General features: G+C 37.3%; 1 protein-coding gene across 9 annotated transcripts in view; it reads right to left on the bottom strand.

The window, feature by feature from the left end:
• Window positions 1–265: 265 nt before the first annotated feature.
• The window catches only part of LOC126162229 (zinc finger CCCH domain-containing protein 13-like), a 260,877-nt gene continuing 233,424 nt past the window's right edge, over window positions 266–27,718 (bottom strand). For 3 of the 9 annotated variants that reach the window (XM_049918590.1, XM_049918598.1, XM_049918597.1), the window contains 5 exons: window positions 15,449–15,603; window positions 14,974–15,092; window positions 11,647–11,850; window positions 1,625–1,820; window positions 266–1,088 (listed from right to left, as the gene is read on the bottom strand). In XM_049918590.1, the coding sequence (XP_049774547.1) occupies window positions 965–1,088; window positions 1,625–1,820; window positions 11,647–11,850; window positions 14,974–15,092; window positions 15,449–15,603 (798 nt within the window). In that variant the 3' untranslated portion in view covers window positions 266–964. The remainder of the gene's footprint in view (window positions 1,089–1,624; window positions 1,821–11,646; window positions 11,851–14,973; window positions 15,093–15,448; window positions 15,604–27,718) is intronic. The other 6 variants (XM_049918593.1, XM_049918591.1, XM_049918592.1 and 3 more) reach the window with 6 other exon arrangements.

The following is a 27,718-nucleotide window of genomic DNA, read 5'->3' as shown; positions in this document are numbered from 1 at the left end:
AGACCACTACATATGGCAAGCTAGTTAAGTTGGAACGGCTTATGGTAGTTAGTACGATCTTAATAGAACTATATTATGAGTAACTTACAGAACTTACCAGATTTGGAAAGAAATAAGACATGATAGCTACACAGGAATTGGAAGCCCATTCCTCCTGAATCCTTTTGCAGTGTCTCAACTTCTGCATTAATTCACTGTGTGAAAAAACAAGTAACTGACAAATTTTGACAGTAATATTGATAAATTTATACCAGAAAAAAACCAGTGACACTGTATTGTGCACATGTATTACAACACCAAAACAATTATTTTGCGAAGAACATGTATGTGAAACAGGGCAATGTTAAATACAAACATCTCAAGAATACAGCACTTGCAAGTAAACACAGTTTTCTCCTATTTACAAAGAAACAAACCGGTACTGTAAATTACTTCAGATACAGTCAATATCCTGACAAAATGGAAAATGGCTACACATAAATACACACACACACACACACACACACACACACACACACACACACACACACCAGTTTATATTTGATATACAATCAAAACTTCAAATAGAGTACATGAAACAAATGCAGACTTTAGAGCTATGACACAAGTACAAATAAACAAATCATCTTAAAAGAACAAATACAACATCTCTGAAATGATGAGGTCCTTACAACTCACAATTGTATTACTATTTTACTCTAAAATATTCATGAGTCTGTAATTGTACAATATGCTGAGGGAGACAGACATTAGAATATACATTCTACAATTCATTTAGCATTTACAAGAAAAGGGCTGCTGCAGTAACTAGTCTCTTTGCAGCCATTTGGACTATACTGATAGTTCTCCTTGAGTGTGGTCTCATTGGCGAGATTCATCCCAAATGCGGCAGTCAGAGTCAAATCAGAACTGCAGGACTTCAACTCACTGAAGACTTAAATTTCAATATGTCTCTTTGACACTGCTAAAGGCTTCGTTCAAATAACTGGACACTGAGACGAAACAAATCACTGTCAGAATTTGTCTGTGATGATTCCACACTTGTCTCTTTCACTGGTAAATTGCACAGCTGACGCCTGAAATCAAAACTATCATTTCTGTTATATCTTAACAGCAATAAAACTGATCTATAGCTAATAGCACACATTTGCAAAGTAAAAAGTTATTATGAAATATTTGCTGTAAAGGAAATATTTATACAGCACAACTCATTATATATTTTTTCTGTATGACAAAAGGCATTTCTTATAAATGTTTAGAATAAATTTTAAAGCAAATTTTTTAATGAAGGAGAAAACAAGTATTTCTCCATTAACAAAACGAGTGTACAGCTAAGTATACAATTTTCAACTTAAGTTTCAGTATCATCCTTGTAGGATAGGAGGAAGTAGTTGACAAAGGAATTCTGAGGGTAAGAAATAATTAAAAACTAATATCAATGTGGACTTAAAAGATAGGTACATGCAACACTGGAATGAAGAGATATTCACTACCTTTGCTATTGTAAGCATTCTTTCCCAAAAAATATTCCATCCAAAGAGCAGAATACAGCTGATCTTATATTCTCCTTTCATTGTTAACAATCTATTTACAAGAGATGGACTAAACTTCAATATTGACATACCTGACAGCAAGATCCCTGCGAGCAGAGAGAGCTCTTCTGTATGGACCACAACTAGCAAATAATGCCTTCCTTCTTGCTGCTCTGTCACGCAATGCTACGTGTATTCCTGCCACAGGATGTAGGAACAATGGTTCCTTTGTGGTTTCTTCAGCTGGAGGACACTCTTGGTTATCTCCGACTGGTTTGTTTTCTTTATCTGTTGACAAAAAAATTGGACTTTTTCATTAAATTTATTCTTTGTTTTATTCAGTATCAGTTATTTCCTTTAGCTGTTGCCTAAAAAGCTGTTTATTGTTCATGTGCAACAAGAAACAGTGAAGTAAGAAAACAAAGTTGTCCACAGAAATATCACTATTTAATGTATGTATTGTTACATCTTTTGCTTAATGGGTAATGAAATATGAAGTTACCATCTAATGACACTGAAGTAGTTGCACCAAGATTCAGAAATGCCCCCCCCCCCCCCCCCCAAAAAAAAAGTCCTTCAATCCTATGCCCTTTAAGAGTTGGAAGGAATGATGGGATATATGGATAGTAGACCAGTATTGGAGGTCAGGGTTCACAGATTAAAGATGGAGGGTTTATGCCTCTGATAGTAAAGTTTAGAATTTAGTCTGATAATTCATAAAATCTATGCTCATTTTGGGGACCACAAATAAGTTCAGTGTATGAACAAGTATGAGCTAGTCAGTACAGGCTTTGCTAAATTGTGTGACTGGGTTAAAGTTTTGGCTTTATCAGCTACATATGAGTGTTAAATGAAAACTTCCTTGTGCTTAGGGGATTAACTGGCAGTTATTATGTACCACTGGCTAGAGGTAGACACATTTTGCCCTACATTTTAATGGTATCGGAATGCTCGTGAAAATTACATATACCGTATTTACTCGAATCTAAGCCGCACTCGAATCTAAGCCGCACCTGAAAAATGAGACTCGAAATAAAGGAAAAAAAATTTCCCGAATCTAAGCCGCACCTGAAATTTGAGACTCGAAATTCAAGGGGAGAGAAAAGTTTTAGGCCGCACCTCCAAATCGAAACAAAGTTGGTCCATTGTCATATGAGACACAATTTAGGTCGAATGAATGACGATACAGCTACAGTAGTTTGGTTCGAGTCGTAAGCTTAGCAGTTAAACTTTATCAGGTAGCCATTGCTATGCGTCACACGCTCCGTCCGTATTTATACGAGTACCCTTCCTTTTTCACGTGCTTCGCCTGGTTTGAATCGATTGCTTATTTTGCTTCGATCTTATAAGTGCCATTTTCTTTGTTATAGGTGTATACGTCACTCTAAGCTGAAAATGCATTACTGTACTGTCATGCACTGTTCGTCGCATTCTGATACTGCGTGTTTACGACCTGTCGCCGCTAGCGGCATGGCTTGCTTTTGTACGCGCTACCACCGCTTACAATAAAAAGAGAGGAATTGTCTCATTAGCGAAACAATGGCAAAAGACTTATTTGTTGTTACTTACACTGCTGTTTTCTTTGATAATTATCAACAAGAACCAAATAATAGACTGCGTATGATAGAACATGTTCTGAACGAGAGTTGGCGAAAATTTTTCTCCGTTTGAAAATCTTTGCGGCCGCTTCTTTAGTACATCAAATTCTGCACAGAAATTAGTCATCTTAGATTTATAAATCTAGTCAGTTGCCGTGCTTCATTTCTGACTGTATCACTACTAGGCATAAGAATAATACGAATCTAAACATGACACGATACGTATATTCTTCCGCGTTTGCTGTTGTCTCACTCTAGTTTCGTAGTTTATTGGGCACACAGGATTTAAATGAGATAGCAGCAAACACGAAACAATACATGGCAAAATGTTTATATTCATGTTATTCTTATGGTGAAGAGAATACTGCATGTGATTCACAATACATAAAAGTTCCTATTACCAACCATCTCTTCTCACAGGTAGGAAAAAATTCAGAATGTAGAGTTGGCCATATTGACAAAAATCCCAAACAGTCTTGCCAGTATGATTTTCACAGTACATTGAAATTCTGCTACATTCGAAGATGAACAATACGGAATTTGTATTTACTTCGTTGGATAATGTATGAAAATGCAGTGGTTGAAACTCGGGGCGGAGAACAAAAAGTTCGTCTTCCACAATTTTTTTTTTTTTTTTTTTTTTTAAATTTATTTACTGACGCAGAGGTTTTGGCGCCAGTATTTATCTTTGTGCCTATTATACAAAGCATGCCTCTGTCACGCTACATATATTCGACGGCTGAAGTTAGTTGTGGCGGCACCTACCAACATTTTTCAGAACTTCTGCTTGCTTTGCACTCGATTCTAAGCCGCAGGCGGTTTTTCGGATTACAAAAAAAGGAAAAAAAGTGCGGCTTAGATTCAAGTAAATACGGTAAAGGATTATTGTCTTCTGAAATTTTGTGAACCTAGGAGGCAACTGTCAGATGATGACACTCAATTTATGGCTATAGAATTCAAAGACCTGTTAATACACTCCTGGAAATTGAAATAAGAACACCGTGAATTCATTGTCCCAGGAAGGGGAAACTTTATTGACACATTCCTGGGGTCAGATACATCACATGATCACACTGACAGAACCACAGGCACATAGACACAGGCAACAGAGCATGCACAATGTCGGCACTAGTACAGTGTATATCCACCTTTCGCAGCAATGCAGGCTGCTATTCTCCCATGGAGACGATCGTAGAGATGCTGGATGTAGTCCTGTGGAACGGCTTGCCATGCCATTTCCACTTGGCGCCTCAGTTGGACCAGCGTTCGTGCTGGACGTGCAGACCGCGTGAGACCGACACTTCATCCAGTCCCAAACATGCTCAATGGGGGACAGATCCGGAGATCTTGCTGGCCAGGGTAGTTGACTTACACCTTCTAGAGCACGTTGGGTGGCACGGGATACATGCGGACGTGCATTGTCCTGTTGGAACAGCAAGTTCCCTTGCCGGTCTAGGAATGGTAGAACGATGGGTTCGATGACGGTTTGGATGTACCGTGCACTATTCAGTGTCCCCTCGACGATCACCAGTGGTGTACGGCCAGTGTAGGAGATCGCTCCCCACACCATGATGCTGGGTGTTGGCCCTGTGTGCCTCGGTCGTATGCAGTCCTGATTGTGGCGCTCACTTGCACGGCGCCAAACACACATACGACCATCATTGGCACCAAGGCAGAAGCGACTCTCATCGCTGAAGACGACACGTCTCCATTCGTCCCTCCATTCACGCCTGTCGCGACACCACTGGAGGCGGGCTGCACGATGTTGGGGCGTGAGCGGAAGACGGCCTAACAGTGTGCGGGACCGTAGCCCAGCTTCATGGAGATGGTTGCGAATGGTCCTCGCCGATACCCCAGGAGCAACAGTGTCCCTAATTTGCTGGGAAGTGGCGGTGCGGTCCCCTACGGCACTGCGTAGGATCCTACGGTCTTGGCGTGCATCCGTGCGTCGCTGTGGTCCGGTCCCAGGTCGACGGGCATGTGCACCTTCCGCCGACCACTGGCAACAACATCGATGTACTGTGGAGACCTCACGCCCCACGTGTTGAGCAATTCGGCGGTACGTCCACCCGGCCTCCCGTATGCCCACTATACGCCCTCGCTCAAAGTCCGTCAACTGCACATACGGTTCACGTCCACGCTGTCGCGGCATGCTACCAGTGTTAAAGACTGCGATGGAGCTCCGTATGCCACGGCAAACTGGCTGACACTGACGGCGGCGGTGCACAAATGCTGCGCAGCTAGCGCCATTCGACGGCCAACACTTGCTTGTACAGCCCTCTCGCAGTGTCCGGAGCAAGTATGGTGGGTCTGACACACCGGTGTCAATGTGTTCTTTTTTCCATTTCCAGGAGTGTATTAAGGGGTAAGGTAAGTCTCAATTTCCTAATACCATCATTAAGTCGATATATCGGAACACGTAATGTGAAAAACTGACAGATTATGATCAATTTATGGTCATTATAAACACCACTATAGGCTCAACTAACTGATGACTGAACTGGTACTCAGTAAAGCATAATTTAGTCTCCTCGGAAGTAATAAAAGGTACAATCGTAGTGGAGTCCCTGCTCGCCCTATAAGAGTGGCCTACACTGGAATTAATACTGGCCAGTGGATGAGCATGATGTAACCATACAATTTAGCACTGCTGGCTGGGAGTGTGTGGCCAGAAATTTTAAAATGAGTAAGTAGATGCTAATACTAAGATGTGGATAAAGTTAAAAGAGTACCACGTAAAAAGTTTATTTGTAATAAAGGCAGCATCTCAATCAAAAGTATTTTTATTTAGAGAGCATTTTGACCAAAATTTTTAAATTCAAGTGTTGATAAGTTTCAAAATATACTCAGAAGTTTGTCATGCTGATTGAATTCCCAGCTAGAGCCTCAATAGTTGTGGTGGAATCCTAAGAAACTTTCACCCTTCGGGAATTTCTGAAGTGGGTGAGAACGGTTTCACCAGACCTCTTACTGCACCCCTCACCCCAACTGTCTCTCCGAGGCATAGTTCTATTATTAGTGACTGAGCAGATTTCTACTGAGTGATGATCCCACAAATAATGTGCCAAAAGGTACTTGTACTTCTACATACAGGACACTGGAGTACCTATACAATGAAGAGCCTATCCTCCTGACATGTCTATTGATCAGCAATAGGAAGACACACTGAGTGCCGTATTTTACGGACTGTAAGACACACTTTTTTCTTCAAAGAATTGCCTACAAAATTCAGGTGCATCTTATACTCAAAATTAATATACAAGTGTCCAAAGTTTGATTTAAAATTCCTGTCAGTCTCAAAAAATAGCCACATATTCGATGCTGCGGGAAACCTATCTCTATCTGGCAACACCGGATTCGACTGGCAGCGCCAATGGGTCGATGCGAAGAACACGAGTTGCAGGGTGCAGGGATTCGCGAGCTTTATAACATCGGTCCCCTTCCGCCCCACCGTCACAAACCCAGAAAACTCTCTAGCCTATGATGCATCACAGCAGTCTTTGGTGCCAGTGAACCTGAATTGAAATGATTTGTGTTATCAGTAACAGTACAATATTTTTGTTAGTTTAATAGTTCCATAATGAGGGGAAAAAGATAGGTATTCATATGATGCAGGACATAAACTGAACATAACAGCATATGCAAAACATGGAAACAGAGCAGCGCAGTGACACTTCGGCCCTCCACCGACAGAAAAAACCATCTGTGATTGGTGGGCTAGTAAAGAAGAATTGAAAAAAATGCGGAAGACTAAATGTGCAGATAGGGGACTGAATGCAAAATGGCCAAAACTAGAAGATGACAGTTTGAAACTGATTCAAGGCATTGGAATTAATACAAAAATGATTCAAATACACACACATAAGGTACTGCTAGAGTGGAGCTTAACAGATTTTAAGGGTGGAGTTGGTTGGTGCTACAGAATTATGAAGTGTTATGGACTTAGTATGCGAATCAAAAGTAAAATATCTCATAAAATGCCACAAGAGTATGAAGGCAAAATATTATATTTCCATCACTTTATTATTCAACACTGAAAGAAAACCAGTGTGGAACTAAGCCAAATTTCGAATTTGGATGGAACTCCTCCATCATTTGATGTGCTAAGTGACAGAACTGTTGCCATGAAAGGTGTTAAAACTGTAACTATAAAAAAAGTGGACACGAAAAAATGCACTACATTTTTGTCTTTTCATGTTGTGCTGGTGGTAATACACTTAATTCAATGATCATTCCAAACATAAAACAATGCCAAAACCTTCTGAAATGCCGCCAGGTGGTGGTGTTCACATACATGACAAGGGTTGGATGGACAAGGTTCGTATGAAATTACGGATTAACAAGAGTTTGGGAGAGAAAGAAAGATGCTTTATTGAAGAAGAGTTCTCTTCTTTTGCTAGATCTGTTCGGTAGTCATTTGAAAACATTTGTGCAAGAGAAAGTGAGACATGGAAATACAGAGTTTGCTGTTATTCTGGGAGGACTCACTTCACAATTGCAAACTTGTGGCTTCTCAATAAATAAATTATTTAAAGTGCATATAAGAGAGGAACAGAACAAATGGATGATGGAAGAATCATGAATTCTCTCCAAAGTGAGCTTTAAAACGACCTACAATCAAACAAGTGAGTCAGTGGATCGAACAGTAGTGTTCTAGAATGAGAGAAAACATTATTGTTAAATCTTTCACGAAGTGCAGCATAAGTAATGCTCTTGATGCCAGTGAAGACCATCTTATATATGAAGAGAACAATGATAACAAATAATGAAGAAGAAGAAGAAATTTCAGAAGTTAAGATAACAATTTTTAGGGATTTAAAGGTCAGTTCAATTTTATAAACTAAGGTCCTTTTTTTTCTTTTAGTCTGGCTTTGCAATCTAATAATAAAAGTGGTAAATGTATTTTTTTTTAAAATACTGCTTCAAAATTAAGGTGTGTCGTGTAGTCTATAAAATACATGTTGCCCATATGAGACTGAACTGCATTCATCACACTTCACAATGGATTTAGTTCACACGTAAGACGCGCTCTGGTTATTTTTCATGTTACTCGACACACTAAAGTTTTGGACTGGACATAGCTATGATTTTGGACTTGCATAAATTGGTTTTGTATTTGTGCCTGTCGTATATTTACTTTATTTGCAGGGCTTGAGAAACAGTGCGTGCTTACATTTGATTAGGAATATTTGATTGAAGAGGGAAACAGGAGTTGGTCCATAAGTGTAGGTGTTGAGGAGTGCAATAGTGCTTACCTAGGAAAAGACCAATGGCATATAATTATGACGTGTGTTAAATCTGCAGGAAACAACAATGAAGCATGGAAAGAGCTGTGGGATTTCTGAGGCAATGACAGCTGAAGAGAATGGATAATTTACTAAATAAATTTACTAAATTAAATTTCATTTGATGAATAAATGAATGCAAAAAGATTATACACTCCAAATAAATAAGTTAGTGGTACTAATTAATGACATGTAGTAATCAGGAATGTGTATGTTACAGAATAAATAGTATTCGCATAAAAACAATCTGTAACAACAGAAGATATTCAGGTATGATACTAAAATTGAAAAACTGAAATAATTATAGTAAAGCTGAATAGATTGTTGTACAGAGTAGACGTTTCTGTAGTAGTTATGTTAGTTATATACTTCAAGGTTGTAATTATTTGGTAACTTTTATAAAATTCATATCAGGAATGCCAGTATTTTCTTACTGATCATTGAATACGAGGTTCAAATTTGAAATAAGGAGGCAAAGAAAGAAAATATCATTTAAGATACAATTTAAGCATGAAGTTCTTGGTTCATATACTTGGAAGGACAGCAAAAAAATAAAAGCAATACGTCATAGTTTGATTTTGAAACTCTGTCCTTGCAGAAGCAAACAGTTGGTTTTTGGTAACTACGTAGTTTTAACTTGGAAGTGAAGTTCAGTCAAGGACATAGCCAAAGGCGGAGGGAGAGTCCAGAGGCGCACGCACACATGCGTGCGTACGTGCGTGCACACACACACACACACACACACACACACACACACAAATGCCCAAATGAAATTTAACACGTCATGACCTAGTTGCCATGTAGTGAAATTGGAAGATATTTGATTTTAAATCATACAATGAAAAAAGGATGCACACTGTCAATAGCCAAAAAGGCAATTGATAGATTTAAGTTATCCATATATCAACAGCACTATCTGTCAATCAGTTCAGTCCTCACATGCAGTTGAAATCAAGGTAAAGTGCTACCATTTACTGTTTTTGTTGTGTGTGCTGTTGTGATAGTTTCTAATTTACAGGTATGTTTGTAACAAGAAAGAGTAGGATAACCAATTCTAATTCATCTACTAACGTTAGGTTACGTTACAAATATGCACGCACTACCATAACAGCCTAACTACCTATCTATAGCAGATTATGTTAGCACTGGAGTCATTGTTTGGAGACTGGTAGAACTTTTGGGGTGAAATATTTCAGTATTTCACAAGGTAGCAGAGCAATAAACATAATTACAAGTAACATTAAATTAAAAACATTGCATAAAAATACACTTGCATTTGCTGTGTCACCCAAAAATTGTGTTGACCAATGAAAATATCACCCAAGTGGCGATGATTGCATTTCTTTAAAAATGTCTGTGGGATGTGTGGGGTAAGCTATGAATCACAAGCAGTCTGGTAATGATGTACCAGTTATAAAGGACTGTATCGTCTGTTCATTTCAATAAAATAGAAGAGTTTATTTACTAAATAAAATAGTTCTGACTTCATTTAAATTAACTATTCCTGAGAATTCTAAAAATGAAGAGTATTTTTTCACACCAAAATCCACGTAGAAAAAGCAGGCCGGAAGAAGAGATTCAGATGCATGATAAACCCTAAAAATCTCAACACCTAGAATTAAAGGTGTTTCTGAACACTAACCCTAAAAATCTCAACACCTAGAATTAAAGGTGTTTCTGAACACTGTGACATACAGATGATGATCCGTGTGAATTGATTTACCATACTGACAACTATAAACTGTCTGATTAAATGACAGTGAAAGTATAGAGTTTTCTCATTTCATTAGTGTAAGTGAATGGAGCTTCACTCACCACCTGCAAGTATGAAATGAGGACAATGGCCTACAGTAGTCTGGATTTTATCAGTGAAAACACACACACACACACACACACACACACACACACACACACACACACACCTCACTAGCAGTTCATTCTCAGTCACCAATGACCTTTTAGAGGACTATCTCAACATTTGTCTGAAATGACTTAGAGGAGTGATGCATGTGGCCAGCCATTTATCTGATGGTTGGCTACCCCTTGCTGTTTGTTGTGTCCACCTGCTTAGCTGAGTGAGAACATGTTCGCTTACCATGTACTGGGCCTGGGATCGATTCCCGGCTGGGTCGGAGATTTTCTTCACCTTTGGAATAGGTGTTGTGTTGTCATCATCGTCATCATCACCACCACCACCACCAACATGCAAGTTGCACAAATTGGCGTCACCTGAAATAAGACTTGCAACCCAGTGGCCAAACTTCCTCGGATGGGGACTCCTGGCCAACAATGCCATATGATCATTTTATTTTTTACTGTTTTTTTTTTTTTTAATTTTTTATCATTGTTCATTCTCTCCTGGAAAACAGAGGGTAGGTCCTTGTGCACACTACTAAATGGCAATTTCAGCAGGATAATATTTATGAAATTATTTATATAAGCTATTCATTTTTATTTATTTCTTTGCGACTCTTCCACACTCGCCAGTGAGGGGTTTGTGGCCTGTAGTAATAGCAAGTCTGTACACCCCTGACTTAGAGAATTTTGCTAGAAATCTGAATCAGGATGATAGGAGAGGGATCTGAACAACACTATTCACATACATGAGTCTGCTTTGTCAGTCACTATTTATTTACTTTCTGTTTTCATTTCTCATTTATATTTCATTATTCCTGCTGTTTTCCTTTCCAATTTTTTCTTCCTCCATTATTTACTCTGCCTTACTTTTATTGTCTTTGTAGTCTTTCTGGCACTCCTATCACCAGCCACTCGTTCCTATCCTGACTGGTCGGGTGTATGCTCTGCCACTTAATGATTAGTTTATGAACATGGCTCTAGGTGCCTTTTTCAATTCATTCTCGTCTTTTTACCAGAATTCATTACAGAATTCTCTGGGTACCTTTCCTAAATAATTCTCAGGCTACAACACCCCTTCTTCTCTTCACTCAAAGACTCTAAGTTGGAGGGGGGGCGACCCTACCACTTCTGAAAATTTGTGCTCTGTGGTCTACCATTCTATAAAGAAACTAGTTCTTGCAAACAAAGTGACAAAATCTTCCACTGGTCCTCCCCCTGCTGTGCTACATAACCAAGTCAGTGGGTTCACACAATTCATGGTTCATGCTGGAGATAAGACTCTGTGTGTGATATAGATTTTTCTTCATCTTACACTGACAATGACAGTAAACAATAAACCTCTTCGCATTATAATTAGCAGGCTGGGTAACTTACTGTCACCTTTGCTATCCTGTTCCAATTGTTCAGTAAGTTCCGCAACAGCTTCAGCACCTCCAAGATAACGCTCAGAAACACCAATCCTGGATAGAATGCACTTTGCTTCCCAACGGCGACGTGCTGAACCTCGTACAGATTCTGTTCTAGGCCTTGATTCCGCAACCAAACTTGCCCAATCTACACCCAAAGCGTCCCCAATGCCTGAGAGAAACATATTAAGAATTAGTGGTTGAAGTTGCATTATTGCATTTAATTAAAGAAATTTAATTATATTATTATGTGTATAAATTAAATTAATTACTTACATTACTTTAATTAAAGGTATTTTTACAATCTATAACTACTTCATGTAACTTAACTCTATGCAGACATAGTGAGAAGATGACCACATAAAAAATTAATTATGTGATGTTCTTTACAGAATTCTTAGTATCAAATGGCAAATGTGATATCTCACATTAAAAGAAATTGATGTAAGCAATAAAATGAACGAACATGTCAAATCTTTTAAATTTTCTTATATTATAACAACTACTTTAGCTATCAATTGAATATAACATTCCACTAATGTCACATTTCATGCTAAAATACTTGTTTTATGTATTTGAAACTGGAAATAACGATAAATTTTAAAAATCAAAACATGTTTCAACTCTGAATTAGCAAACATCCGTCTTCACAACAATGTTTTTAAATACTTTCAACCAGTTACAACTCATCCAAGCAATCTAAGAATTTTAAGACTTATAGCTTTGGTGTCTTCATTAATCAGCACTATCGGGCACTGATTTTAGTTTTTTCATCTACATGGAACTCGTAAATGATAGGGAGTAGCAATTAAACTCATGCTATTCTTGCCTTGTGCCACTCCTCCCACCAAATTCAAATTACCAACTCCTCTTTCAGTGCATTTGTATTTCCTACTTTTTATATTTCTCTACTTATCTACCTCATAGCACCAGTCCTTTGCAGGTCTAGACACATTAACTGGGTTCTCGACTCACAATTACTTTGTCTGCATCACTCAGCTATGATATAATTAACTTCTTCTTTTTGTGTAACATTACATGTCACATTGCCTGCAAAGTCTTTGGGGCACAATTTTGAAAGCTGAACAGAATTCAGTATCTTCTGTCTTTCCATCCACTGCTCATCTTTGCTTCTTATGGCTACAGTAAAAACCTCAAATTAAGCCAATTTTGAACAATTCCCATATCCATAAAAATTATAAAAATGCATGCATATATGTATGTTCTCATCTCCACCTAAACCACTGAACTGATTTCAACAAAACTTGATACACATATCACCTACTGTCTGGGAAGAACTGCTAGGGGGGTGGGGGGTAAGAACCACCTACTTATCAAAGGCGTGGGGGTGGGGATGACAATGAAATGTAGTCCATGACACGCAAATTCAATGACTTTATTCATCCGGTATCTGAGTATGAGAGCACTTAGTGACTTGCAACAAACTTTATAAACAGTTTCTAATCTTTACAAAACCTTTTTTCACTGACAACTCCCACAGATTCACGAAAGGAAAAAAAGTTTATAGCTTACTACATTTTCGCTGTTCATGCAGTAAAATTGCCGCATTAGGCATGGAATTTTAATTTATTACTTCTTAACTACTAGCTGTACACATAATATATTTTGCATATGGTATTCACATATAGGACTGAATGTACCTACAAAATTATGTCATCATGTGACACACAGCTCAGGAGATAAGGAATCATGAACATTGAGCTGCACGAAAATGAAACTGCAGGGTGAAATTTAAAGTCTGTGAAATACATGTGATGTGTGTACAGAGCAAAGCCATGGGTAAAAAGCCCCTACTAAGCCCCTGGAAACATTTCAATCACACTTGGCACATATATTACTTACTACTTGGGAAGACATACTGTAAGGGTACGAAACAGCAACCTTGTATTGGGGCAGGAGAACTAAAGTGGAGAGAGAAAAGGGAATCCTTTTCATGATATTGAAAACACACAAAAGCACTCCCCCCCCCCACACACACCTGTAGAGCTACAATTTGCAAGCTGATTAAACGGAGCCAACACTGTAGTCTGCAGCTTGACTGGTGTAAAGGATTGTGTCGGGTGGAGAGGATGAATAGGGAAAGGACGTGGGGAGCAGGAGGGACATTTGGTGGATAGCGGCTGATGGCTGGGAGACAGAGGCAGCAAGTTTGCAGCATAAGAAAGTGGGGAGTTGGGAATGTGGGGGGAGGGGGTGGATGGGGGACGGAGGCAGCAGGTGCACAAAATAGCAATGCTTCACAGACATCAGCAATAGCAAGATCCTGCAGTGCACAACAGCATGGAGGAGTGGACTGGGAGGGAGAGGCTGAACAGAGGAAGGGGAGACTTTGGGGGAGAGGGGGTGTAGGTGGAGGATGGGGGAGTTTGGGCCCTCGGGCAGTGGTGGAGGGTGCTGTGGGCCAGTGAGTTTAGCACATATAGCATCCAGAAAGATAACAGAATAAGGCTGCATTGGTAGGACATCTGCCATCCATGTAATTCAGACAAGCTGCTGTTGTTGGGGAAGGATTGAGGTGATAGGAGTAGAGAATCAGACACTGAAATTGAGCATAATGTGCTTAGCAGCAAGTTCAAACACTGTATGACTATCTCTGTATTTGGCCACAGTTCGGCGGTGTCCATTCATTTTGGTTGACAGCTGGATGGTACTCACGCCCACATAAAATGCCGTGTGGATATTGCAACAGAATTGGCATATGACATGATTGCTTTTGAAGGTGGTCCTGCCTCTGATGGGAAAGGATAAGCCTGTGATAGGACTGGAGTAGGAGGTGTTGTGCCTGTGTATTGACCAGGTCTAGCACCAGGGTCTTCCACGGGAGTATGGCAACTCAGATCCATTTCTCATTTCAAATTCCAATTGAGTTAAAGTTATAGAAATATTTTGTGAGTCATACCATCTGAATTGTATCAAAGCTGTATCATTTTGGATTGATCTGATCAGCAGGCAGGATATGTCATATATTGGTATAATCTATCCTTTTGGAATACCAATGTATGTATAGTTCAACAACTGAATTTGTTTGGGGGACACCTGAGGACCATATTCTTAATAAACTTATGGCGAAGTTACCAACTGCTGAAAAATACAGTGTTTTTTATATTTGAAAACTATGTCAAAACACACAAGTGATTCTAGGACAATGCAAGGATCCAGGGAAAAATTTTTGGATCAATATTATGACGTTTATCTGATAATAGTTCCTAAGTAAAACATTATATTAGTGTGTAAGTAAGGTAGTAAACAATTGTTAGATGTTTTTTTAATTAACCTTTACCAGCTTTGGACTCCTCTTGCAATTCCTCATCTGATATATCCTCGAAGTCCAGATGGTCAATTGTTTCTTCATCATGTGGTCTGTCATCCATTCTAGAAGCACCAAAAATCTCTCTGAAATGACATGCAATACTTTAAATTTATAGAAAGGCAATTATGTTTGAAGTAAGATTCCATCATGACAGTAGGACAAGCTGACGATCTGAAGTCTACTGGAGAAGGAGAATGAACATAAGCATGTATTAAAAGAGCTTGCAACTTGGAAAATGTATAAGTAATTTAATTACACAAACAGAATATGTTGATCATTCTATATTAAGTTTTACAACACCACAATAAATTCACCATTTTCATACACCAAATGAAATGGACATTTTATTTATTTTTTAACAAAATTGCTGCTATTTGTATAAATTATTCACATATACTAAGAATTTTCCATGTCTATATATTTGGCCAAATATGCTCACCTGTTGTCAGCTTCTCGTGCTGAATCGGACACAACCAATGTACGCTCCTCATGCTCTGCAGTGTCATGATCCCCACCTTCTTGATCCTTCACACATATGGATGCAGCTAAGGATGTTGGTACCTCCTTAGGCACCTGCATGTTACTTGGTACATCCTGGAATAATTATGAGAAAAATATGATAAGAAATAATAGAATGATTGCCTAAACAATTTATCAACACAAAGAATTGTATAATGAATGATTAATTGTTTTTCATTTAAAAGTAATCTGTATTCTGAATTAATCCAGAAAACACCTTGTGCACCAGAAACAGTGACCTGTTTTAAACACTATACAGGTGGTGGGCAAAAATATGGAGACACAAAAAGCAACACATTACCATGCCTATTATGGTGTAGGAAAACTGTTGGCACTCAAAACAGCTTCCAGCTGTCTTTGAATGGGTAAATACAGATCCTGTATGGCTTCTCTGCAAAAAATGCCAAGTTCAGATAATAATGATGGAGGTAGACAACGATCTGCACCCTTCTCTCCACAGCAGACCACAAAGGCTCAATAATATTGAGATCTAGTGACTGGTGGCCAGGGGAGGTCACAATTCATCCTCACGCTCAGAAAAACCAGTCGTAGACGATGTGAGCTGTGTGAACAGGGGTTCTGTCATCTTCGAACAAACATTGTACTTAGGGATGGACCTGATCAGCCAAAATGGTCACATAATCCTTGGGAGTAATGTGACCTTGCAGAGTAACTGTGGGGCCCAAGCAGTACCATGATATGGCTACCCAAATCATCATCGAGCCTCCACCATGTTTCACTCTTTGGACGTACACTCAGCCAGAAGCTGGGAACAGTGTGCAACAGGACTCATCCAACCAAATGACTTTCTCTCACTGCTCCACAGTCCAGGTCTAATGGCTTCGGTACCACTTTTTTCCTGTTATGGATATCTGCATAAGTGATGGTGGTTTTGGAAATCCACCTCACCCTAATTCCCTGCTTAAGTAGCTCCCTTCATGTTGTTTTGATGCTGAAAAGGTTTGCAAGTGCGTCATTCAGTTCTGCAGTGACTTCTGCAGTTGTCCTCCTCTTACTTTTTGTCGCAGTGCTCTTCAACGATACAGACTTTCATCTGTGTTGTGACTTAGTGGTTGATATTATTCTGCTTTCCTTGTATGCGATATAAATATTTGATATTGTGTCTCTTGAAACACCAAAGACTTCAGTGTTCTTGTTTATGGAAGCACCCACCATATGAGCACCAACAATCTGTCCATGTTCGACATCACTTAGCTCCAGCATAATTAACTCGTATCTACACAAAACACGGTTCTGACCGTGACTGACACTTACTACATATTGTGCACACTACACACAGGTGCTGTTCGTGGTGGAATAAATACAACATAGCAAGTATCTGCATTCAATTTCAAGAATGTAATTCTCCCATTTCCATATTTCTGTCCACCCCTGCATTTAAGCATGAAGAATTAAAACTACATATGATTAACAATATACTATCGCTATACTGCTCAATCGTATTTGTAGCTTTTCTGTTTAAATGTAATACCATAGATAATACAGAATGCTGCTACTCAGGACATAAACAACTAAACACTCCCTCTTCAGTTACAATAACTTGCTGCTGTTTAAGTTCTGTTGGTAACGTGATATTTAATTCATAACATTGGTATTTTCCAAAGAAGATAGTTACGTGCATTTGTAACACCTAAAGCTTGTTTCAATACATTAATACTTGCCTCATTTATGAAAGAATATTCAATCCTTGAATACAAATAATCAGATACAATTTAGTAGGACTGGCTAATTAAGCATGTTTTTAATTTCTTTTGACTTGGTACATATTCCTATTTTCTTGCCTTATGTTAGATGGGAGAGAGCATCAAACTCCTAACTTAATTCTTGACAAGGAGGCATGGTGTACATGAACATTATTTTTGTGTCTTGTATTGTGACTGTGCCAGCAACAGTTAATCTGCAATTGATTTTTATTATCAACAACAAAAACCATTTACTGAGAAAGGAGTATAAGAACTGCAACATATTTAAAAAGACATCTGCGAGTTGTATAGTTATCTACTTTACACACCACTCTTACTGCTCTCTTCTACTGAATAACTACTCCATTTACTTCAGTTGCATTCCACCAGACAATAATTCCATATGACAACAGGTAGATATATTATCTAAAATAAGCCAACACCTTTGTCTTTATGTCAACACAATAGCTGTCTACTTCTAAAAGCAAAACATGCTGAACTGAGCTTCTTAAGTACTTTATCTATGTTCAGACTGCATTTTAACTTGGTATCCAGCTGGACTCCAAAGAATTTTACACGTTTCATTTACTGTATCGCCATTCATCTCTACTTCTCATCATTTTTACTCCTTAAAAATTGCATACTATGAGCCTGAATGAAATTAAGACTTAAATGTGTGCTGTGAATCAGTTGTATGCCTCTTAAGCTATCATTTGTGCTTTGTTTTTTAATTTTGAGTTTGGACACTTGAGCAGTACACTTGTCATCAGCAAAAACCACATTTTGATAAGAACCCATTTAAGTCAATGAAAGATGGATTATACAAGTTACGGACAAAAGTGGTGTCAATATTTATTCTTGTGGGACTCGCCCCCCATTACGGCATTATCATCATTTTTGTGACACAGTCTGAGAATTTAACCCTCTGCTTTCTGTTGAATAATTCAATCAAAGCACAGTTATGTCATTAATGTCACAACATTTTAGTTTTCAAAGTACAATTTTTTGGTTCTCGCAGTCACTATGTAATCTAGGAAGCAAGCCATTTATAGTATAACAGGTCCCACCTTGTAGTAGCCTTCCATGATGGAATTTGTCCATTCCAGTTGATGTAAAAGTGTAGCCAAAACAAATCCTGTGTTTATAGATTACACTATATCCATATGTAAAAAATGCTTTGATAGCAAAAGAATGATGATAATTCAACCCACACTCTGTACTGATTGCTGTATAGACTGGGCTGCAATGCAAAAACCAGCATGACTTTCAAAGTGGAAACACATTGAAATTTCCTGGCACATTAAAACAGTGTACCAGATTGGGACTCAAAGCAAGGATTATGCCTTGGCAGGCAAGTGCTTTACGAACAGAGCTACCTGAGCATGACATATGCCCCATCCTCATAGCTTTGTTTCCTCCAGTACCTCATTTCCTATCTTCCAACCTTTAGCTACGAGTTTTCATCTGCCAGGAAGTTCCACAACAGTGAACACTCTGCAGCTACACAATGCTTTTAACCTGTGATCACTCATGCTTGTGAAAAAATCTTAACATTCATTATTTTACTGAAATATTTAAACATATTTAAAAGATATTGAAATACTGATCTAGAAATGCTTTCTTTGATATCTCTATCTGCAATTTATGCATCTTTTGTCAGTCAAATTACAAATAAAGGTTACAGATAGTGGTTTTGTCTGAAGCAGTGCACACTGTCAGATTTTTCTTTTCTTACGTAGAAGTTATTTTGTAACAATTTCCAGTGCATTCCTAAAACATCATCTTGCTGCTCTTTTAGTCTGTTTCTTTTTACTAGTAATATGTGAGTCAGTTAATTTTTTTTCTCCTGAATGTATTCTGTATATACTTAATAAGGTAAGTATTCTTACTCAAATTTACATACTGCATCAATCTGTTACGCCAAGTACATGAAATGTTCTGTCAGATGTTGAAATGTATACAATTTTACAGTGAAGGAGTCATGCCAGATGAACGGGTACTGATGTAGCTAGAGCAATCAGCAATGAGAATATCTACATCAAGGGCCAGCCTTCAGATACTGGCAAACAGCTTGAGCATGAAGAGACTGACACAACAACAGAGCAGTCTGACCACAATTCTGAAACTTATTCAATTTGTGATATGCATCAAGGTAGGGATGGAAAAACAAAATGGCTCAAGCATAAAACTCCTCCTGTAAAAACTGTTCATCACCTTCCAGGTATAAGGTGGAAGCAAAAAATTCAAAAAACATTCAGGATTGTTGGAAGCTTTAATTGACTGCATTGTAAAATACACTAATCAAGAAGTGGACAGAATGACAGCAGATTATACAATGAGTATCTGAGACTTCCCATAGACCAATTTTGAAAACTTAACTGTTTTTCTTGATGTTTTATACCTCACATGAGTGATCTACCTCAGATTAGTGAAATGGGAGTGAAGTTAACCTTACTTATTCATTTACTATGATTATTTCCAAGTACTGTTGACAGAGATGTGAATGTATTGATAAACTGCATATGAATGTAATGACAAACTGTGTAACTACTGCATATTAAATTTTTTTAGGTTAAGCAATATATATGTTTAATTTTATGTTTAAATATATTTATAATGTGTTGGTAACACTAAGGAAGTAATTTACACAATAAATGTATCTCTGTATGGAGCTTACAGCTGAAAACATAACAGCAATATGTGTGAACCATTGTGGTTAACAATGCAATGTATACATCAGCTTCCTAGGAAGCCATGAGCAATAATGGTATAAGTGCACTCCATACACAGTTTTAATCCCTAGTGCTTAAATGTAATCAGTCAATATTTCTGCCACAATCTGTATCTTAACACAATGACAACAGATATTCAAATTACACACAAAGATTGCAAGCAAAAAATGGAAATGTGAGAAATGGAGAGGGCACAGGTAATTATAAATCAGAAAAAAGGGGGAGGGGGTAGAGGGAGAGAGAGAGAGAGAGAGAGAGAGAGAGAGAGAGAGAGAGCAAAGAACTATAAAACCAAAAGCATCTTTCTAAATCAACATTCTATAAGCAATATGTGACAGGAAAATACCAAAAACTGGCTCAGAAATTGTATATTTAATGCCAATAAATACAGAACATCATTTAGCAGACTGTGATATACATAAAAGAGACTTTGTAAAATCATAAATAATATTGTAATGAAACAGCACTTTCCAATTGACCATTCTGAAATTTCTTCATCATTTAAAAGTTCAACAAATAAAATTCTGAAGAGAAAATCCAAGAAAAATTGTTCAGAAAGCTGTTCAGGAATTGAATGTTGTGCTAAAGAATATGAAAAATGAACTGAAGTTGTTGAGTACAGATGATCTGATTAATAAATCACCGAGCATGTTGAATATCATGATATCAAGAAAGAACAATGAACAATTTTAAATACCAAATAGCACAGGAACAATACAATGCTTTAATGATAATGGATTTGTTTGTTCAGAAAGGCACTCAAAACATAGCATACAACTTGAATGTAAAATGTGGTTTGTTTATCATAATATTATCAGTGACCCCTGATACACGGAATAAAAAAGGAAACATCGCACCATTTCAAGGGTATAAAATGGAAATCCAATATGATCATTCTCAAATAGGACAACATCCAGCTATGAACAACCTACCTTTTACAATGAGAACAGTCTGAACAATTTCACTTACACTGAAAGCTTCTGTAGTAATACACTCAAAACATACCTTATACTGTTAGATATAATATATGTGTGCAAAGATTATTCAGTAGAATAATGCCATGGATGCAGAAATTAGCTCAACAAAATGTTTGCATTATAGTCTTAGTATAGATAGCAACAAAACTGTTGTGATCTATGCTCATATTGCAGATTTTATCAAAGGACCTCAAACAAATCAAAAAAGAATGTAAACTTTGTTACTGGATGAAATTCCACCAGTCAGACATTTGCTATTTACTGAGCAGCATTCATAGACATTATTTACAATATATATGATAACTGTAATTATTCTAAGGAAAAAAGTAATTACACATATAAAAGGGGTTGCTGTTTTCAAAGGCATAACCAAATCAATGAATACTAGAGTGGACTTCCAAATATTTATAAGCCTCGACTCACTGACTCATTGCAAATATGAAATAATTAGCTGGAACGTAAGCGAAATACCACAACTGCCTCTGTATCACTGGCCTCAGAAACTGTTTGTTAATAAGGGTACAGGAAAGTTGTATATTGCAAAAAGAAATAACACTTTAAAAATAGCAGATTTTGACCATCTTTCACGTTAATCTGCTGATGATATTAAATATTCTCATGGGCAAGTTGTGTGTAATATACGAAAACTCTGTGAGACAAGGACAACAAGGAAGGAGTCAGCACACTCGATTATAATCTCATTAATTATTTACTTTCCCAATTAAGAGTACTCTGGGTAATACACCAATCACGATGTTGATAATATTTTGGAGTGACTTATATAAGTGAAAATGTTGTATTGTAATTTTTTTATTCTGAAATTAATTTTTCTTTAGCATCCCCAACAATAATTGCAGATTCTTCATGTTATCATTCAATATTCTATGTCTCCTGCTGGCTAAATCTTTACTGGGAAATCGTACTTGAAAACTAAAAGCCCAGCAGCTATGGACAGTCAAGTCTGAGCCCATGTAATGCTCTTACATACATGTGAGACATACCAAACAATGTAGCTCAAGCAGTGCACATCACATGCACATAGTGTGGCTACCTCATTTTTACCTGCTCTGTCTTTTGCACATTGACACCTATGGTATTGAATGCTACCCTGCAAATCAACCAATAGCAAAAAAAAGTGTTCCATGTACAGAAGCGAGGAATAAGGAGTACATCCTAGGCACTCGTGCAGGGATCTGTTTAGAGCTCTACAAATCCTTACAACACCTGCCCAATATATTTTTTTCCTGATGTGCTTTGTTTCAAAAAATAGCAACTTATTCAAAATCAATAGCTCATACCACAGTTATAACACCCGAAGGAAGCTGGATATCCATTATGAGCTAAAAACGAAAAGCATGGTCCAGAAGGGGCTTTTTTTCAGTGGCACCAAGATTTTTAATGCCCTCCCACCGCACATTAAAGAACTGATTGGAAACATGGCAAAGTTTAAAGAAAATCTGAAGCAGTTCCTTTTAGATGAATCTTGTTACAGTATTGATGAATTTCTTAGCAAAAATGCATAGAATCTCTTGTTTGTCTTAAACCTTACTGTGTGACCTTTACAATTGATTAATCATACTTTGTAAGTACAGTGTAACTTAATACAATACCCAAATATATGTATGACTGTATATTCTTTTAGATGTCCTGTATCGTAACTATTATGTAAGGGTATATGCTAAACTTCACAGTTTCTTTAATCTAATTATAAGATCAATGTATCTGTGCACAAAACAATAATCTGTAAAAACCTTGACTCGTTCTATATCCAGGGATATGTTCCCATATGGATCTATGGAACACGAAATAAATAAATAAAATGCAGAGTGCCATGACTCCAAAATTATTCTATTTTTCTTCAGCAAATTTTACAAAATAGTGGAAAATTAGGTCCATAATTATAAATAAAGAAGAGATGCAGCAAACAGTAGCTTTGTGTGTCTGTCTGTAAGACATGTTTGGACACCTTAATGGTTAAACCAACTCCCCTGACGGACACAGGTTGTTTCAAATAACAGCTTGGTACACATTTTTCATCTGTCATAGAGATTCTAAAAAATGTAAATTTTAAACACCATCAGGCATGAAGATAACAAAGCCTTTTAAAGTGAACTGAATTTTATTTGACAAAGTCTACACAGAAACTAAAGAAATAGGTAGTAAAATAAACAAAATTGATTATTTAATGTATTTATCTATCCTGCCCATATTCTCCAATACAACAGAAAATAAATGAAAAAGTTAATACTTCCACATGTTGTGGAAGTTTGTTCAGCATTTTATCAAACTCATGAAGTAAAATGAAACATTTATAATCTCTGGCTCACCTTTCACAAAACTGGAAGTCAACTAAATGACAACCATAGTTTACTTGCGGGCAAGTGATGAAATATTTTGTCTGTGATTTATACCGTTACATTTTGTATGAACATGAGTTCTCTGACAGGCAATAATAAAACTTGTGGAAAGAGGACATGGGAAAAGTCATTCACACTCTTACTACCAGGAAAGAAAAACTGGTGATGATGGTAGCTTGTAATGACAATTCTGAAATTTCAGCATTTCAAACACTAAGCAGTTTGTCATGGGATTCAATGAAGTGTTCTGAACAATGTTCTCAGCCTGTGCAATAATAATTGGGTATTTGGGTACTCCTTTGGGATTATTTGCAGGAATGATGTGTTTTCAGCAACAGCACTTCATCAGTCTACTATGATCTGCATTTTACAGTCATTATCAATTGGCAAAGTGAAACAACTTACTAAATGTTCTAAAATCATGAATAACAGTATGAATCTGAAAAGTACAAATAAGACGAGAATTGCAAGCATTGTAGAGCAAACACTGGAAATAAAATAAAATTTAAAAAAAAACATGAAAAAAAAACAACAGTAGCTGGAGTACATGGGTAAAAGGTATACAGCAAGTGCTGGAAATGCTTTGGTTGACTCAGTGTGGACAGAATGGGGAAAGCGGCTGATCTAAGTCACTAAGGAAACAGTCATTTGATGATGGCCTAGTAACTGCGAAAAGATACCACAGAATCAAGTGAGCTACACTGCATGATGATATGCTGACATCATTAGTGCCTATCAACAGATGTGGGCAGAATAATCACAACAGCATTAATAAATCAGGAGGTGTTTGCATGATGTCATACCTTAGAACATAGACAAAAAATGAACATCAAAGACTTGTCCACTTTGTACAGTGGAACTGACCGAAAACTGTGACTCATGTGATACCGGAAATGCTGATGCTGAGGAAGTGATTAAGGAGACCAAACAGCTGCCACCAGTTCCTAGTCTGCCTCCCCTTCCCACTGGGGACAAAAGCGGTGTACCCCATCTGTTTGCATACAGAGTAAATTCCATGCACCTAGTGTTAGAGAGCATACTAAATGTTTACACGACATGTATTTGAGGTGGACCAGGGGAGCCAACCCTGTATTCATCTAGTGGGATGTGGGAAACTGCCTAAAAGTCACATCTAGGCTGGGCGGCACACCAACCATTTGTCATCAATCTGCCAGGCTGATTCGATCTGGGGCCAGCATACCTCCCTGACCCTGAAGGGGTTGTGTTAACTTGCATGGGTACCTCGGCAAGTGAAACCAGAAAACTATGCAACAAAATCATGACCATTTTGGCAATTTACAGCTATCAGGAATATACTTTCTGTTACATCTTATCAATTATTATGTCAGAATTTCATTTCCCAGGAGAACATCAGATCAAGAGATGCACTGCTAATGCACAGAGCAATAGTGGCATTAATATCCAATGAGGAACAGTGACGTGATTCATAAAATTGATTACATCTCCTCACAGATATGGTGTGTTTTCGGAGGGAAAATGGTCCATTCTAAAAGCTCAGAATCACACAACAGATTGACAAATACAAATGATATAAATTATTAAATTCACACTTAATAATGAAAACAATCAATTTTTACAGTCCTCCTCTATTTATAGCAGATTTTTCATGTTTTGTAGCAGCTTGTCTGATTATGATGGCAAATATAAAATGTTTACTTGCTTAAAGTGAAACACACAAAATTTATTGCAGAAAATTAAATTCTTGCAAAGTTTAAATGGAGTGGATGAGGAATGTTTTGACTTAGACTGTACGTCTGTTATGATATCTTCATAGTCACACATTTAGTTTTGGCTTATGAACCAGTTTCAGCTTGCCCAGAAAAAAAGTCAGACGGATGAAAATGGAAGTGAATTGACCTGATGTGCTACCATTCATCATGGTTCACAAATTATATTCTTTCTGATGGTCTGACAAATAGTTGAAAGTAGGAGTGGTAAACAGTCACTAACATTCTCTAAAAATATAAAAATAATAAAAAGAGTGAGAAAAATAATTCAGGTTACAGATGATTGATTATTATTATTCTGGCATCACTCACAATTTTTTAAATTTTCTATTTGCAGTCTGATGTATTTCAGAGCTATAGCTCTATTTTCAAGGGCTGTATGAATACAATGAACATTAAATCTCTTCAGTTTTTCACCCAACAGTGACAGAATGACAAAGCTGTTAGATATATCAAGATAAACTATACCTCGGGCAGGATTAATGAGATAAAGCTAGAGAAATGATAGAAACAAAGTCTAGTAGCATGTTACCTGCATTTGACGATGTCATTCATCTTATGCATTGGTGAAGTACATGTAACGGCCAGTATATTCATACAGTCCTCAAAAATGGAGTTTCAGCTCCAAAATGCATTGAACAGTAGTTTGTAAATAAAAAGAATTGTGACTGATGATGGAATATTATTTATTAAAAATTCCTAACCTAGGAGTTAGGGTCACACACAGTCCATAACATAATGTCTATTTAATAATATAAATATAATTACAATCACACAATCATAAAAGAATTATACTTAAAGCTTAAAATGGATCAACAAGAAATTCTGGTAAGTGGACTCCAAGAAATGAGACACACTGATCAGCAGCTGATGGAATCAAAAGGATATAGAATTTACAAGGGAATATGAGAAAAAGAGTAAGGAAGCAATGTCCACAATTTGATACAGAATTTGTGGTCAACATCAAAATAATAGCATTCAAAATAGAACTCACAACACAATCCCAAAGCTTTTAACAGTGATTACAAACACTGCAAATACCATATACATATACATAATAATAATGCCCACGCCCCAACAACTAATTATACAAAAATAAGAATAAAGACAGAAAATGTGGATGGATTTTGGGAGCTTTTAGATCAGACAGCAACAAATATTCATACCCAAATTTTAACCCTTTCATTGCTGCAGGCATGTATATGTCCTGCTATGCTATTACCTAGGTGTTGTGGACGTGTATACACATGCTATGGACATCTGAATGTGTCCTGAGCTACCAACCTCTCACTGCTGCAGACGAGTTAGTTCTGTATTGGTGCATAAAAAAGTTTTGTGTATTTATCATAGAGCATATGTGTCTCACTTCATGCTATTATATGCACACACACAAAAAAAATTCTATATCTTTTTATGAGATATGATGATTGTTATGACCACATGATTCACAATGTGTGCATAGAGATGAATGGGTGTGTAGTGTGGAACCTTCCTTCAGATATAAAACCCAGTAGCTCGAGCCGAAATGAGAAATCCTTCTGCTCTCAATTTTAAACAAAATGTTGATGTCTTACCTACATTTCATTCACTGTTCTGCACAAGCTGAAGTCACCCATATGCAAAGTTTACACAATACATTTTTATCTTTGCAAAATCTTTAAAATTTCATGAACTTTTTTCCTCAATTTGTTGCAGCACTGTAACTATGCCATATAATGAAAATCAATTCAATCCTTTATCAAATTAAGATATGAGACTTCACGATGTACAAAAATCAAATCTTTTCGTGTAACAGTTTTATTAAAAATGGATTATAAGTATTTCACAGTAGCCGGCAAGTCCGCATGGATGGAACTAGGGTGTGTCGTGCCCAACCATCCTTTGGATACAAAACCCTATCAATCGAGAATGAAATGAGGTATCATTCTGGTCTCAAACAAAATTTCAATATCTTATCTACATTTTATTCACTGCAACGTATGAGCCAAAATCCACCATATGCAAAGTTTATGATTATTATTCACCTCTGCAAACTCTTTAAAATTTCATGCAATGTTTTACTTAATTTAATGCACCACAATACGTACAATGGATAACAAAAATAAATTCAGTTCTTTATCGAGTGGCAACATCAGATTGGAAGATGTACAAAAATCAAATTTTTTTCACTACATAGTTTTCAAAAATTGGATAAGTATTTTACATTGACTGGAGCACCACCTCTCAGCACAGGCACCAGCCAGCATTTGGAGAGCAGAACAGTCATAACAAAAGCTGCCTCAGGACAGAATGAAAAGAGCACAACTGTAGAAGTGAAAGGGTAAATGGAAACTTTAATGGCTGGTAAGAAGATATATACATAGATGTTATTGACTGACCAGTACAAACAAGAATGAACAAGAATGGCATAAAACTAGTTGGATTCTGTAGAAGCCATGACATGATCTCTCAAAGTCAGCATCTTCAGAAGACCAAATAAACTCAAAACCTGGAAACAACCAGACTGAAAAAAAAGGAGAATGGCAATTGGATCATGTTTGCATGGATAAGAACTGTCAACAGTGAAATTTACAATGTGAAAGTTCTGAGAGGACCAGACACCAGGTCAGATCATTATTTGTTAAAAAAATTAAATTCACTCAATTGTAAAAAAAATTTCACCCAAAAAAGAAG

The sequence above is a fragment of the Schistocerca cancellata genome, chromosome 2 (assembly GCF_023864275.1).
Source record: "Schistocerca cancellata isolate TAMUIC-IGC-003103 chromosome 2, iqSchCanc2.1, whole genome shotgun sequence".
Taxonomy (NCBI): Eukaryota; Metazoa; Arthropoda; class Insecta; order Orthoptera; family Acrididae; genus Schistocerca; species Schistocerca cancellata.
The sequence above is the reverse complement of the archived record's forward strand: the minus strand, read 5'-3'. Positions and strand labels throughout refer to the sequence as shown.